The 15,025-nt window shown below is 38.5% G+C and overlaps 2 protein-coding genes across 3 annotated transcripts in view; both read right to left on the minus strand.

Annotated features, from left to right (window-relative positions):
* Positions 1-891: 891 nt before the first annotated feature.
* LOC125882571 (uncharacterized) lies at positions 892-4,837 on the minus strand. 2 transcript variants are annotated; one of them, XM_049566364.1, is made up of 7 exons: positions 4,754-4,837; positions 3,429-3,551; positions 3,232-3,348; positions 2,931-2,987; positions 2,507-2,665; positions 2,202-2,315; positions 892-2,048 (listed from the first exon to the last, which is right to left on the minus strand). In XM_049566364.1, the coding sequence occupies exons 2-7, from the start codon at positions 3,549-3,551 to the stop codon at positions 1,959-1,961; spliced, it is 660 nt and encodes a 219-aa protein (XP_049422321.1). In that variant the 5' UTR covers positions 4,754-4,837; the 3' UTR covers positions 892-1,958. The 2 variants fall into 2 exon arrangements, with proteins under 2 accessions (XP_049422321.1, XP_049422313.1); XM_049566356.1 differs by lacking the exon at positions 4,754-4,837 and having other exon boundaries at positions 3,429-4,745.
* Positions 4,838-8,895: 4,058 nt separating this feature from the next.
* Positions 8,896-15,025, minus strand: part of LOC125882539 (RNA polymerase II elongation factor ELL2-like) — a 31,461-nt gene continuing 25,331 nt past the window's right edge. Inside the window, exons 9-12 of the mRNA XM_049566291.1 lie at positions 13,904-13,955; positions 13,237-13,408; positions 13,091-13,135; positions 8,896-11,797 (exon numbers count right to left, since the gene is read on the minus strand). Of these exons, the coding sequence (XP_049422248.1) occupies positions 11,684-11,797; positions 13,091-13,135; positions 13,237-13,408; positions 13,904-13,955 (383 nt within the window). The 3' untranslated portion in view covers positions 8,896-11,683. The remainder of the gene's footprint in view (positions 11,798-13,090; positions 13,136-13,236; positions 13,409-13,903; positions 13,956-15,025) is intronic.

The raw sequence follows: 15,025 nt of genomic DNA on the forward strand, positions 1-15,025 counted from the left end.
GATATATATGTTTGTATTAGTCAGAACAGCAATTAGGCCCTCAGATAACTACAATGACACTCTCACTCATAGAAAATGTATTTCAGAATATCTAAAACTGTATTTCTTCTAATAAAAATTCAATTCAAGATATCTTTAAATCCTTAAAAAGTAGAAGTGGCCAGCTTAACATTTGGTAACTAGAGTGAATAGGCATTGCAGATATCTGTAATTAAATTCTTCCTGGTCAATATGACTTTTTGCTATTCATGTGTCTTGGGCCTTTAAATTCAGATATCCACAACACCCACAATTAACAGTAATAGCTGCAGTAAAATTCTTACAAGGAAAAACTTCAATTTCCAATATCTTCAATCTGATTGCTGAGCTACTAGTCCTTGTTTTCATTTCAGATGTTCAGGATAAAAAATTGCATTGTTCCTAGTCATAATTCAAATTGTAGGTATCTGAAATCGAATATTTACTAGTCTTAATACCAATTGTGGATATCCATTATGACATCTTTCACTAGTCAGAATATATTTTGGATATTCAAAATTACATTATGGATATCTGGAATGGTTTTTCATGTTAGATATCTGAAATAAAAATTATGATCAGTAACAACTGAACTGTAGGCATCTGAAGTAGGTGACTCCCCTAGTTCGAATTCTACAACAGATACCCAGAATATTTATTCTAGATATCTGCAATGACATTGTGGATATAAAATGGAAAGCCCAGTCTAGCTATTAAATGTTAACTGTGCAAGTCTTGTTTATGCCACACTTCTTCTGTAAGGGACAGGAAGGTGGAAAAGGATCAGTGCTCAACAGGATTCTGTGCTTAACACTTCAGATAGTAAAAGCAGAGAACAGGTTACAGGAGGTGACATGTTTATGGTTGGAGCTGTTGACATTATATCTTCATGTTCATATGTTGCCGCTCTGTTGTTGGAATAAAAAAACACTCATTAAATGTTTCAGGATTAACATGGCTTTGTGTGTTTCCATTTGGTAGTAATGCACTTCTAAATGCCAAACAAAATAAATGCTCACGTTTTACTAAGTCGACATGCCTGTAGTTCTAAAAATGAATATGTTTCAATACAGAATCAACATTTCTCACTCATATAAGTACAAGCTTGTAACTCATCTGGAGTTATAAATGTTAATATGTAATTAATGATTAGTGATTAAGTTTTATATAACAAACAATAACTTTGCACTTATACTGGATTCTGGTCCAGATGTTTTGCAACACTTTTCCAAAGGTAAGTAGACAAACTGCTGAAAAAAACTGTTTATGTAATTCAGAAGTAAATACAAACCATCCATTAGAGTCGTTTACTGGTGAATTACAGATAAAAATACAAAGCAAATAATGCCATGCTGGTGAAGGATAACAAAAGTTTTTCTTATTAATGGTATATAACAGCACAATCAGGTATAAGTAAATAATCTACAAATCTTTTATAAAACAACTTATGAGCCCTCACTACAGGGTGCATTATCAAACGTGGTACTGTAACAAGAGCACCTGTCAGCTTATCTCTGTTTAAGTCTGCCTTTGATTAATCTGGATGTTTTTGAGCCCACACAAGTTTTCTTTAACTATCTCAGAGGAACACTGGTTTCACTCAGACCTTTGTCCTGTGGTGCAAACACAACGTGCTGACAGGTCAGCCAACGCCAGACTGCAGAGTAAGTAGCAGTTAACTGCCTATCATATTCGTCGCCAACATCCAATTGAGCCTGGTGTTCAAGAGAGGGAAATACAGTGCTCACGTGGGACCGGCAGTAGTAATATATCATAGAAATTACAAGGCAATACATACATACATATTATCTGTATTGTATAGTATTCAACAACCCAAAAATGCTGGTTGTAAATAGTCTGTGTTTGGGAATGACGCATCCTGTTGTGCCCACATCTAGATACATGGACGTCCTTATATGCTTCATATTTCCTCTCTCTGCTCAGTTTACAGTATCGCACTTCAGGCCTTCCTCTTGTGCTCTTTGTTCAGCTGGTGGTTCAGCACGTGTAGCAGTCATCACTACAATGGCCTAAGGAGAAGAGAAAGAAGAGAACTCCAGTGTTTGACTTAGCTGGTCCTTGCTTATGCTGCAACTTTGTTTAAGCTTATGAAATATTGTGAGACACTCTCTTAGTCTGTAGTGTGTGTGGAAGAGGTCAAGTTTTTTTTTTTTTTTTTTTACCCTATTCGTTGAAGAACGCAGGGCAGCCCCAGCCAGACACGACATTACAAGGACAATGTGTCCGGCTGCAACTGTGTAGACCAGAATGATGTGTTCTAATGTTATTCCCATGACCTGGAGAAACACATAAACAAATATACAAGACCATGTCTCCTCTAAAGACGGTTTGATAAAAACTGTTAACTTTAAATGAAACAATCATTGGAAAATTCCTATATATTTTGAGATGTGATGCCAAACCTGGATGCTAATTAGGGCAGGTTTTAGCAAGTGAAGAAAATAACTGCAGCAAAAATAATAATCACCTGATATGATTCCTGAGATAAATCAGCCGCTGTCACATTGTCCATAACAAGTTCAACATCACCGAAGAAGTGGTGGCTAATAATGCTGGGCACCATGTACATGAGAGTCAAGCATGTCACTAGTACGGTCACAATGCTCAGAGCCAACGATATGGTCACCTGCATGTGGACACCAACAGAAAGAGACGAAGGAGAGGCAGACAGTGACTTACAAATGTCAGTAAAAGTTCATACGGTTTATGGACAACTTGGAGAGCCCTGCAAACAGCCATCATGATTAATCAGTAAGTAAAAAGAAAGAAAAAACATGTCAGACACAAATTATTATTCCCAGCATGATTTGCATATGATCTTAAAACATTTCTAGAGGGCATCTTAATAAAATATTTTTAGTACTGCTTCAAAATATGACAATATAACTTACGGTTTTCTTGGTTGTGTTGTGTTCTGTCAGAATATACAGAATCCCACATGCGATCAACTACGAGAAGGAGGAAAATAACAGCTTTATTATGTATCCCTTCAATGTACCAGGGTGCTGCATTAGCTTGTAGTTAGTAAAAAGGATAGAAAAACACAGCCTAGTGTTGGGGCTCAGCTACTAAAGTGACTTTCTATCAGCCCTCAATCAAATCCTGTACACATTTGAATTATCCTTGGTTCCTTGATTGAATCCAAAGCCGCTACGATCCACTGATAAATAACTCTCTTGTTGTGTTACCAACCATTGCTCCCAGCACGAGTTCAGATTGCATGGCTGTCGATACAAACTGAAAATAGTCATCTGGCATGATTGCGATGGTAACAATCAAGAGGGACGAACCCAAGACCAGCACGACGATCTAAGAGAAAATAAGTACATGATAAATAGATATTTGAGCACTGGTGTGCGTGTGTGTGTAGGAGTGTGTGTGTGTCTTACACCAGTAATCTTGGGTTGCCCCTTCATGAAGCGGTGTAAAGGTTTGCTGCCCCCCAGCGTGGTGCCTTGAAGACCTGCATTATTTTTGCCTAGTTCACTTGCACAGTACAGCTCAGCAGACATCTTGTGGACAGAAATAGGTTAAAACTGTTACACTGGAGGGAGTTAAGTCCAATTAATGTATTGATTCTGAGTCTGCCGATCAGTCCTGTTTCATATTGAATCCTGGTGTTGATTCTTGTCACATTGTTTGAGTATCAGGAATCCATAAGCAGAGCTGAAAAGGCATGTTTCTTGGCAAATTGACAGATTCTGTTTTTATTTCTCATTTGGACCTGCAAAACTAGCTTTCAATCTTAAATCAATGTGGCTAAACTAAGTTCACGTCATAAATACATCAGCATGTTTAGTTTAAAATAAGTTTTCATGTCTTTATGCTTAAAAAGTCCACAAAAAAGCCAAAGCCAATGCATTTGCGCAATATATAGCCTACACAACAGTGTCAACATCACAAAAGTACTCACACATGTTATTAATTTTTAAAAAAATGACTGCAGCTGAAGTGAAGCTCTGACAGCAGGCCAATGATTGAGACATACTCATGAGGTATGTTGTCATTTAATAGACTTCTTCCACAGCAGACACTTTTAATCGTCAAAGCTGGAAGAGCACAGGGGAAGCTGATAACATTAATGATGGCTTGGTTCCATTTAGTGTCCCAGTGAGTTGTTCCAGCGAACCAGCATGAACAATTTCAGCGCCTCCCCGAAGTGGAATGCAGCCACCACTGACGTTATTAAACACAGCTGTGCTTTCCCTACTATGGCATGTCAAAATGTCTGCCGTGTAAAAGGGTCTCTGTTAACAAAATATCCGTCATTTCTAACTTAAAAAAAACAACAACTCAGAAATAACAAGTTGTTGAAATATAACAGCAGCAGATACCCATTTATCTTACAACAAGGACAAAATACCGCAGAAATGTTGTAAGGTTGACGTTACAGATGTAGAAAGTGCGAAACAAGCTAAAGTTAACGTTATCTAGGCTGGAAAATGTTTTAGACATGTTTTAGATATCTTCAGCCTGTCGGTTAAACCCTGATATTTACATCAAAACTGACAAGATACTAGGCTACACTTAAATCTCGGAGGATAAACATCCAGTGTGTCCTCCACTCTGCATAGACTGATAAGTTTTAGTGTTAAGTGATACGACATGGCTATGAACCGACTTATTAATGAAGGCTTACGTGTTAAAGAGTTTTATGTAAGAGTGAAATCCCAAACAAAGCTGTTATAAATGTTAGAGAACAAGAGTCAGATACCTTGTGTCGTCCTGTATGTGGTCAGTGCTGTGGGTCTGTGTGTGCTCCTGTAAACGCTCACATCAGCTCATATCTGGAGCAGCCTGATGGGGCATCAGTGGACGATCGGTTCATTTTGAACACACACAGGACTCTGTCATATGGGCTTGAACTGATGTGCAACATTTTATTATTGTGATTCTGTCTTCGTTTTCTATTATATCTATTATTCTATATTTTCTATTGTATATTAACTTCCTTTACTGACATGTATTGAGATGGTGGACATAACTGAAGTGATGATAGCTATATAAAAAACCTTACTGTTTGAAGCTATTTAGCCTGGCAGAGTGATTCACTGCAAAGAGTGTAAAGGTGAAAATTACAAATCACCAGGTTAACCCTTGGGTAAATCATATTTGCAGGGTTAAGTGCCGCCAAGAAGACCATGATATAGTCATGGTTCAGTCCTGAGACTCCAACAATGAAAGAACTGTGGGTAGCCTATCCAAGCTGACATTGGGTGAGAGGCAGGGTACACCCTGGACAGGTCGCCAGACTATCACAGGGCTGACACACAGAGACAGACAACCATTCACACTCACATTCACATCTACGGACAATGTAGAGTCACCAATTAACCTGCATGTCTTTGGACTGTGGGAGAAAGCTGGAGTATCTGAAGAAAACCCACGCTGACATGAGGAGAACATGCAACCTCTACACAGAAGGGCCCCCTCCTGGGATTGAGCCAGGAACCCTCTTGCTGTGAGGCGACAGTGCTGACCACTACACTACCATGCCACCCCTCAGCTCACTCCAGTTAAAAAGTTTGTAGTCAATGACTACGTAGTCCCTTCAGTTTTCTCTAAGCTACCAACCCTGTCTCACTCCATAGTCGTGAAAATCCAGAGTTTAGGCAGTGACTTCTGGCATCAGACACAGACAAAAAAGCCATCCTTTCACATCGGTTTGACACGCGGCCAGTCATGGATCATGCCGATCGTGCCATTATAGTTTAACTGTGCCTGACAGCATCAGAGGGTAACATTAAAGAACAAGGAAGGGACAAGAACGAAAGTTAAGGCAGCAAAAGTCTGAGTAGGTTGGGTGGGATGGAAGGATGTTCACTTCTTGTAAGACTGTAAAGTCAGATCTGTTATCTTTCCCTAAACCTAACCATGTGCTTTTGTTGCTTAAACCCAATCACGTGTGTGTGTATAAAACGGCCGCCCAGTACACCTGAGCCTATATACTAATTGCAACCATCATGAGGTGGACCCAAACCACCACCCTAATCTGCACTGCCACCCAGTGACAACTTGAAAATAAACAAACAGACAGGCTGAAATAAGCAAACAAATAATGACTCCTACACCCAGGGTACCTTGCACATCGTATCTGGACGTGGAAAGTCCATGACCGATTGTCAATATGTGATGTAGTCAAGTGAGAATGTATTGATCCTACTGCATTATTATTCAAATGCAGATCGAAATGTGAGTGAACAGATCACTGGATGAAAACTTATGCTTCTCACAGCCAATAGATGCCTTTTTTTACTGATGGGTAAACATGTGCCATTCTTTGCTGAACTTTCTGATACTGTTGGTTTTTTTTGGGAGAGCAGTCTCTGTGAATCAGCACTTGTGTCAATCAAAGCTGTCCCCTTACATTTACACACAACCTAAAGTGGCATGTAATGCATCATTAACCATTAATAATACCCAGTGCTAGAAAAGAGATCACGAGAAACACCTTTAATTGAAGTGGTCTGGTTTCTTATAGAAACAAAGAACCAGTGACATGAGGAACTCTTGCTTTAACAGTCCAAAATGGTCGACTCCTAAAAGAGAGCCGGACTTTCCGTCCGGGAATTTTTTTTAGCAAAAAACACAGTTAAGATTTAGTGTTTCCTTTCTTCCCTCATGCCCTTACTTAAGCAGTATCACTTACAACATTACAAGTAAAAGTTCTGCATTCAAACTTGCAATAAGTGCAACTACAAACACATTGGCAACAAAGTCTCACATGTATCCAAAGTATGCTTATTATGCAGAGTGGCAAATATGCATCTTAGTTTTATAGCAGCATGTGTCCTCTGCTTCTTTTCCTCTTACAGAAGTTACACTGGAATCCCCAAAGGCATGTAGACATCAGTTTTGGATTAAAGTTTAATTCCTCATTAGTTTTCTTTTAGGCAGGGTCAGTCGCACAAAGAGTGGACAGAGGATCAATCAGTATTCTGGTATTTTCATTTCACTTTTTTTTTTCAATATGGGACATATCAATATCTGACTATACATATCTTTCGTCAATTCTGACTATAATCTGGTGATGTAAAATCACCAGTAACCATGAAAGTGTTTTTCCTTTTCATGAAGCTGTCAGGCAGTCAAAGCTGTGGAGACACTACAGTCCCATATTGTGATATTTTTTATCTTGTGAACACATGGTAATGAATGTCAGTGACATCAATTCTTCATTTTCTGCATGGTGTTATTTATTTTTTCACATGATCGATTAAGTCTAATTTGTCATGGTGGGATGATGTCACGGACAAGGGCTTCCGATATCTGTCAAACCCCAGCTTCTTTGGATAGTCTTGCAAGATCAATATGCACAGTCTGAGGCTTCTTTCTTTCATCTTAGAGCCTTCAAAGCCCAGCAGAATCAATAGGGAGAAATGGCACAAGATGGTGTTTTTTATGAACTCTCAGTGGTTTTAATAAAAACACCGAAAAGCTCTGAAGCTCATTCATCTTTAGTGGATTATCTTTCAAACAGGAAAGGAGACAGGATCGGCCTAATAGTATTTTGGGTGGGTAGGGTACCATTCTGACTGTGTAGCCCTTTTAGAAAGAGTATTGGTTTTATTGATGGTTAGTGAAACTGTGTGTAAACATGGAGGATGGACACCATAAGGTAGTTACGTTGGGCCCCAGTGCACGCTAACGTGCACATATCGTCTCATCACATGATCAGACACTTGACACTGGGTATCATCAGCATATATATTACCCCGCAATCATCACTGCATATCTGTATAAAAAATACCAAGGAAAATAAGAAATTAAGGAATCCTTAATTTAATTTAGCAATTTTATTTGTTTGATTTGTAGAATTGTTAATTTATAGTTATACAATATTTTGTTATAGATGTTAAAGACTATTTTACAAAAAAAATAAAAACATGACGGGGAAGGGTTTGCCTTTTCAAGGGCATACATAGCAAACAACACTGTATTTAATTTTAAATAAACAATTAAACACAGGCATATTTTCAAGGTGGCCATCACTCATACGGGCCCATTCTTCACCCAACACATTGTTGGAGGGCCCATTCTCTCTATGGGCCTCCCAGCTCACAGGCCCCAGTGCAACCGCACTGCCTGCACTGTCTATATTTACATCCCCAACAGACACTGACAACAGATAAAAAAATAAATAAATGACTCGGGGAAAAAAGCTATAAATGTACCAAAAATAATATTATAGTCAAATGTAGGCATTAATTGATAATTGATAAATTGTGACATAATTTACCTTTTTGCTACGTCCCCTATTTATTTACTTTCTTACTTAGTTTTGCTTTCATATTTTTCATATTTATTTTATATGTGTTTGTGTTACTGTCATTTTCCATATGAACAAACTCTGGGTTGCCAGGTTTCTCTTGCCCTTGCCTTATTCATTTTGTTGGGTAATGACTTAAAGCCTATAAAAATTGTGTTTCAGGGATTCTCATACTTCATCACATTGTGGTTGTTTTCCTCAGAAACTGGCAATCCATGATTCATGATTTATAGCCTAAGAGTAAATCATTTCTCAGCCTTTACCTAAGTAATTATTTACAATTTATAAACCCTTTAAAAATGGTGACTTGTTAGAAAATAGTGCTATTTTGTTTTCAAAGTGAAGTTTTATGTCATAATTTATGTTCTATTGTGTATTTTTGGGGTCTCATGAGCTTGGCTTTCGTGTGATGAAATTAATAAATCCACCAATGAATGCAGACAAATATCACAGTCTCGTAGGTTTGCAGACGACTGTGCAGCTGAACAACGCTGTAAGGAAAACATGAATAATGATGATGATCAATAAATGATGCAGATTACCTGCACAGAAAACTCAAAGAGCAAGGCTCTTGTAACACCATAAAGTCACTTTGATGTTTTTATTCTTTTGAACTTTGCACAAAAGGAAAAGAGAAAGCATACATTTGTAAAATGCAGTTCATAATGCATCCTCTCCTCCGACTCCTCTGTGAATAAGACGAGGCCTTCCCTTCAGCAGATATGAACATAAAAACACCTCTTGTGCAGTACACACCGGTGCCTTGTAAATATTCAGCACCTGTCCAAAAAGCAAAACTTGCACAGATAAATAAAATTCATTTAGTGATTTTGTAAGAAATGTTCTGACCTTAAGACCAGTGAGTCTCTCATCATACTCAATAACCCACAGATAATTATGGTCTTTAATCAACCATTCGACACCATTACACCCTTCTAATAATTACCATCCATACCTGAAAGTGATTATTGAATTTAACAATGACTTTTTGACATAACAGAAACCACTGTCTTCCAATCAAACTGCTCCATGTGCTCACAGTCAGATGGGATGTCAACAGAAACATCAGCCGCAGTATAATGATAATACCTGACCTCATATCTGCACGATGATTATGAAAAACAGAGTACCGCAAAGATTACAAATGCAACTGATGAGTAAGCTACACCTCCAGAGCCAACCAAACTGTGCATTAAACAACATTTTTAATTACATTATCAAACATTTCATCCAGAAAGTAATATTTCATATGTGTGTGAAAACCACCGTTGGCATTCGTATGAACAGTGAAACAGCTAAGACATGTTTAAATGTAACAGCTAGCAGTAACATAAGGCAGACAACAGATGTGTGTGGATCATAACTCCTGTTTGATATTGGCAGTTTGAAGATTTTTGTCCTATAAAAGTGTAATCTTAAGGCTTCTACGTCAGTGACTGTGCGGTAACATTCAGTACAAAAACCTGTAAGCATGAAGAACAATTACAATCTGAATGGACATTTGATTAGCCTGCCGCCCCCTTTAATCAGACTGGGTTTAGTGCAAAAAAACTGAATAGGCTCTGATTATTCACTGGGAATTGAAGGATATAAAAGCTTCCAGGCTAGCGCTTAAAATAGTACCACAACTGGTTACGAAATAGCAAATGTGCACTTTTTAAAAAATCTAATATGGCTCCATATTTCCCTGAAGACCAAATATCTGGGGACGACTCTGAAATCCTTCACTGTACACTACAAATTTCCAAATTTAGCATTGTCCCCCATTTTGTAGTGCTGTCTTGAGTTCGTAAATAATCCAACAAGCATGACTTTCTTCTTCATACGTGAACAATTTGAGACACAGCTCAAGTGTTGGGTGACGTGGCCGCTAACCTCCAGGTTTCAGCATAAATATCTGGAGGACTTCAGGGCAACCCATTCATTCTCCATCGGGTCAGACGGAGACATAACATTATGCTATGCTAACCTTTGATCTGCTCACAACCTCTCCCAGCTGCTTGGAATAAACAAACACTTTGATCTAACAAAACCTGACGCTTCGAGCCAAGGAGACCAACAACACAGGACGCAGGAAGGAGTCTCGAAATAAATACATCAGTAGTTCAAAGGAAGAAAACAGAGAGACAGAGACACTTCTTCCCAGTGAGTTAGAATACTTTAAACTAGACTTTATGCCTGATTCATAATGTCAGTAATGGCTCTGGGGAGGAAAATGGTCCTTCCTCACCAGATTATTGCAACAGCTATCAAGGCCAAGCATTTTGGTCCCTTTTCCAGTGACTCAAAAGCAAAGTGGCGTGGTTAACAAATACTTCAAACACAAGTGCATTTGGGAGAAAACGTATACCTCAATCTTAACATGTTGATCCATTTCAATATTCCCCAGTTTCTCTCATTGGAATCAGCTGCTTTCAAAATGTTGGCAAGTGTTTTAGGAATCTGAATTTAGTGTGGACCACATGCTCCACTCATGAAACAAGCTATCAGATGAATCCAGGTCAACAGTACGACCCCTTACCGACTGTCTTACAAACACATCTTCATTTTAATACATCACTTTATATATAATTGAGTCATTTTTACCAAGGCGTGAGATTATTTCACTTGTTTCCACTTTTTAAAATCATGTTTCAATATCTCACAGCGACTGCTTTAAACTAGTCTTACTCAAAGAGAAATGCCTGAATCATTAAAGGAAACTGCACTGGGAACAAGTGGAATCATCTCACACCATTTACATAATAAGACATCAAGGCTGAATCTGAGATAAAATGACTTTAAATATTTCAGTTTTTTTGCACTGGGCTACTTCGATCATGTATCAAGAGGCCACTTTGATATGGAATTGAAAAGTACACTGCATATTGAAATCTTTAAATTCATAAAAAATAAAGGGGAAACCTGCCTGGAGCGATGTCTGACTCCAGTGTCAAAAACAAAGAGAATAAGTTAAAGTCATATTTGCTACCTTTTACATATTCCCATCAAAATGACTCACGTTGACACTGGTTTTAACAAGGCTGGCAAAAACTATTGGTCTGTCATGGCAACTTGATGTGAACAGACGCTTTCCAAGATTTTTTTTTTTTGCCTCTTCCTTGGATTTTTCACATTTACAAGATATCTCATAAGAAATAAAATCTTCAAAAACAAACAGACTTACAAACACCAGAGTGAAATCTGCTACTGATTTATATTATTGGTGCTTGCAGCATCATCCGTGGTCCCAGCAGAGGCAGTCCCCGTTGTATGCAGTGTCATCCAAAATCTGTAATTCTGATCTCAGGTAGGACCGCTTTGACACCTTTTATGCAAAGAAGGGGGCTCCATTTGAAAAAAAAAAAAAAAATCTGATAAAGGGGAGAGCCAATGCTATGAAGAAGAAGCCTGAGAGACATCATAGTCTATGATGAGCTGTTTGATGTAGGACAGTTTCTCATGGAGATACTCGCAGCGTTTCTTCTCTTCCCGGTAGCCTGGGAACTTCTGTGGAGAGAAAGACAAAGGTTTTCACACTATTCTCAACCATCTAATAAACAGTTTTTTCCTCAGCCAAATGATGATAATACCCAAGGATATAGAAATATAACAAGATAACAAGAAATACAATAATAAAGAGGTGGAAATAAATGGAATAATATGCAGGGCAATTGCAAAAGGTCTACATCTCCTTGCATGCTTGTCTACTTCCAGAAACACTTCAAATAAAGCATGCTCATCACTTCACTGCTGACTTTTTAGTCGATATCTCCACAGTTTTCTGCCGTTTGCACTTGGTACTGATCATTATCATCACCACACAATGCTAATCCCAGAGTTCTGACTTCACATATTAAGTCAGTAATGTTGTGATTATCTTATATCTAACGTGACTGCATAGCTAATTATTTGATAGTTTGATTGAATTGCCCACTTTAAAGGGTAACTTCTGTAAATTTAACTTGGACCCTACTTATAGATGTTTTTGAGTCTAAGTGACAAACGGACAACAGTTTATGAAATTGGTTCAGTACTGAGTAAGAACGTTGCAGCCAGCAGCCACAAAACAGGCTGCAATGAAAACCCTTGGGGCATTTGCGCATTAACAATTTACATCCAGTAATCATTCAAGATTTCTGCTTAAAGAAGTATTTCACTGCTGGAATGCTGGCCTTTTAATAAAACTAAGCTGTCTATGCAGGAAAGGCACAAACAATTTTGAAACTGGTGCTACGTGATCATTGAAAACAGAAAAAAAGAGTGAGAAAACCTACAAGTAGTAGAATGCACTGCACTGGGTGACATAATGCAAGTTCATCTGTTTCAAACGATGGCAGCCTGCTGGCAAAAAACAATGCCATATTACAGTTAAATTTGATCAGATTTTGGTCTGAGTTTGAGAGACAGAGAGAGGGGCGGGTCCGTCTCTTGATCTGCTTCTATTCTCTTGGTGGCAACATGTGTGGTGAGCAACATGAAAAGGCTGAAGTACAGCCTGTAGTTCCATCAACAGCCTGAGAGCCAGCAAAACTCCACCACATGATGTGTTTTGCATTAATTTGTGTCATCTTGCAGAGTTTTGCAGGGGGAGGGATATCTAGGCACTGGTTAGATGGAGGGAAGTTTTCCACAGTTCATTTACACATACTACCCACACTGTTTTGATACAGAACTGGTTGAATAATGGCGATGTATCCCTTTAATGACATGTAGGTCTCTAAACATGTATTGTATTGCATAAAATAAGATTCCTGTGTGATTTATTTAAGGAGACAAAACCAATCCAACAAAATAACTTACCTTTCTATACTTGTTGTACTTTTCTAGTATTTGGTCTTCCATTATCTAGATGGTACAAAACACAAATCATTAAATTTGTGTAATACACAGTACAAAACCTTTGCATTTATTGTATCAGATCAGATCTGATTGTGTGTAGTATGTACCTTATATTCTTGAGTGCCAGGGGACAAGCTTTTGATCTTGGATCCCAGCTGAACAAACATGTGAGTTATGGTGGCAATCCGTGAGTGGAGGTCTTTGTATTCATCATACTCTGCACAGAAATCCTTCTGGTACCTCTCGCGCTGCTCCAAATTCATGATGGTGCCGTATGTGCTTAAAGAGGACACACAATTACAATTTAAATACCTCACAGTATTCTACAAAAGGCTTTTTCCTAACGTTTCATTATGTGCAGTACCTCTTTTAGGCACAAGAGAGCAGCATAGGGATACAGATACCGCTAAAGATTCAGGTGTACCTCACCATCGGAGAAAACCCTTTATTGGCTGCTACAGTAGAACTGGTTTTATACAAAAGTACTAGCAGTAAATACAAAGAAAAAAGTCTGTCTACTGTTTTGTAACAAGACCAACCACAGTAAGTCTGGTAGCTGAAATGAATTCCTCTTGTGGATGGAGAAAAAAAACTGCAAACATGCAGTTAAAATGGGATCGTTAATTGTTGGATGTGGATGTTTACACCCGCTGTTTGTTCTCCACACATATTTTAACACATAATATATCTCAAATGTGTTAAAAGGAAACTACGCCAAGTGATACCACATGAAACAAACACTACAAAATGATTTTAAAACATGTTTACACTCACAGCACATAATCTGGCTTCTCTTCAGAGGCCACAGCGTTTGTGATGTCAGGATCTGGAATAAGCACAGGATAAAGAAAATGACATTAGCTCCAGCTGAGTCAATACACTCATCTACATGATACTTTGTCATTGTCTAAATGTTAAGCAATGTGTTTTTGTTTTGGAAAAGGCAGTGTGTGTGTGTGTGTGTGTGTGTGTGTGTGTGTGTGTGTGTGTGTGCCCGGCTGTGTGCAGACTAGCTGAGAGCTTGTGGGTATCAGGAGACATGTCAGCTTAGAGACACAAAGCACTGCTCGGGCTGTTGTTGAGTCAATCAGCCACATAACACACTGAGGACTCAAGAGAATGAGCTTAAGGGAGCAGGCACAGTCACGCTTATGAGATAATACTGTATAAATGCAGCAGTGGACTGTCAGACAAACAGCTGCTCAGAGAGACCTCACACCACTGGTCATCAGCTCAAAGTCTGTGTGATTAACCTGTTGTTTTGTAGGCAAGTGTGGAGCAGAAATGACAGTTCAGCAGTGTTTTGGGGACAGGGCCATTGCCTGATAATAGACGCAATATATAAAGCAAAAAGTCAGAGAAGCAATTAAAAGGGACAGTTCACCCCAAAAATCTAAACTTATCAGCTATATATCAATCCAGATAGTTTTGGTGTGAGCATACTTGAACACTTTAGACCTCAAAAATAAGGAGGATTTCAAAACCAAAGCAAACTCTGACTCCGACTCAGACTTTGTTTCCTGAATTCTGGTGACTTCTAAAGATTGAAAATAACAAAGAAATAAGTTCACTGCAACAGAAGTTTTGTGTTTAACACTTGTAATAATTCCCAGGAAAGAATGAAGAATAATTTGGCCCTCTGGCATTAACTCATCGGTTTTCATTCATTGAATTCATCACACCGTGCGACACAGGTGCTTGACAGAAATTTCAACAATTCGTCTTTCCAAAATGTCTGAAATTTGCTTGAGTATTTCTGTCTGTTTGCAATCTGTATGCTGTATTTCACTCTCAGTCTCACTCACTGAGGATGGCGAGGAGCGAGCAGCTCTCTTGCATGTCACTGTGTTGTGTAACTGTATTGTCGTACAGGTGGAAACATTGGAGTCTCAGATT

Source organism: Epinephelus fuscoguttatus, linkage group LG2, assembly GCF_011397635.1.
Source record: "Epinephelus fuscoguttatus linkage group LG2, E.fuscoguttatus.final_Chr_v1".
NCBI classification, from domain to species: Eukaryota; Metazoa; Chordata; class Actinopteri; order Perciformes; family Serranidae; genus Epinephelus; species Epinephelus fuscoguttatus.

Coding starts and splice junctions, on each gene's coding strand:
- LOC125882571 (XM_049566364.1), bottom strand. CDS start 3,551: ATGTCTGCTGAGCTGTACTGTGCAAGTGAACTAGGCAAAAATAATGCA. Junction 2,988..3,231: donor AACTCGTGCTGGGAGCAATG/GTTGGTAACACA, acceptor TCCTTCTCGTAG/TTGATCGCATGTGGGATTCT. Junction 2,316..2,506: donor TATCTCAGGAATCATATCAG/GTGATTATTATT, acceptor GTGTTTCTCCAG/GTCATGGGAATAACATTAGA.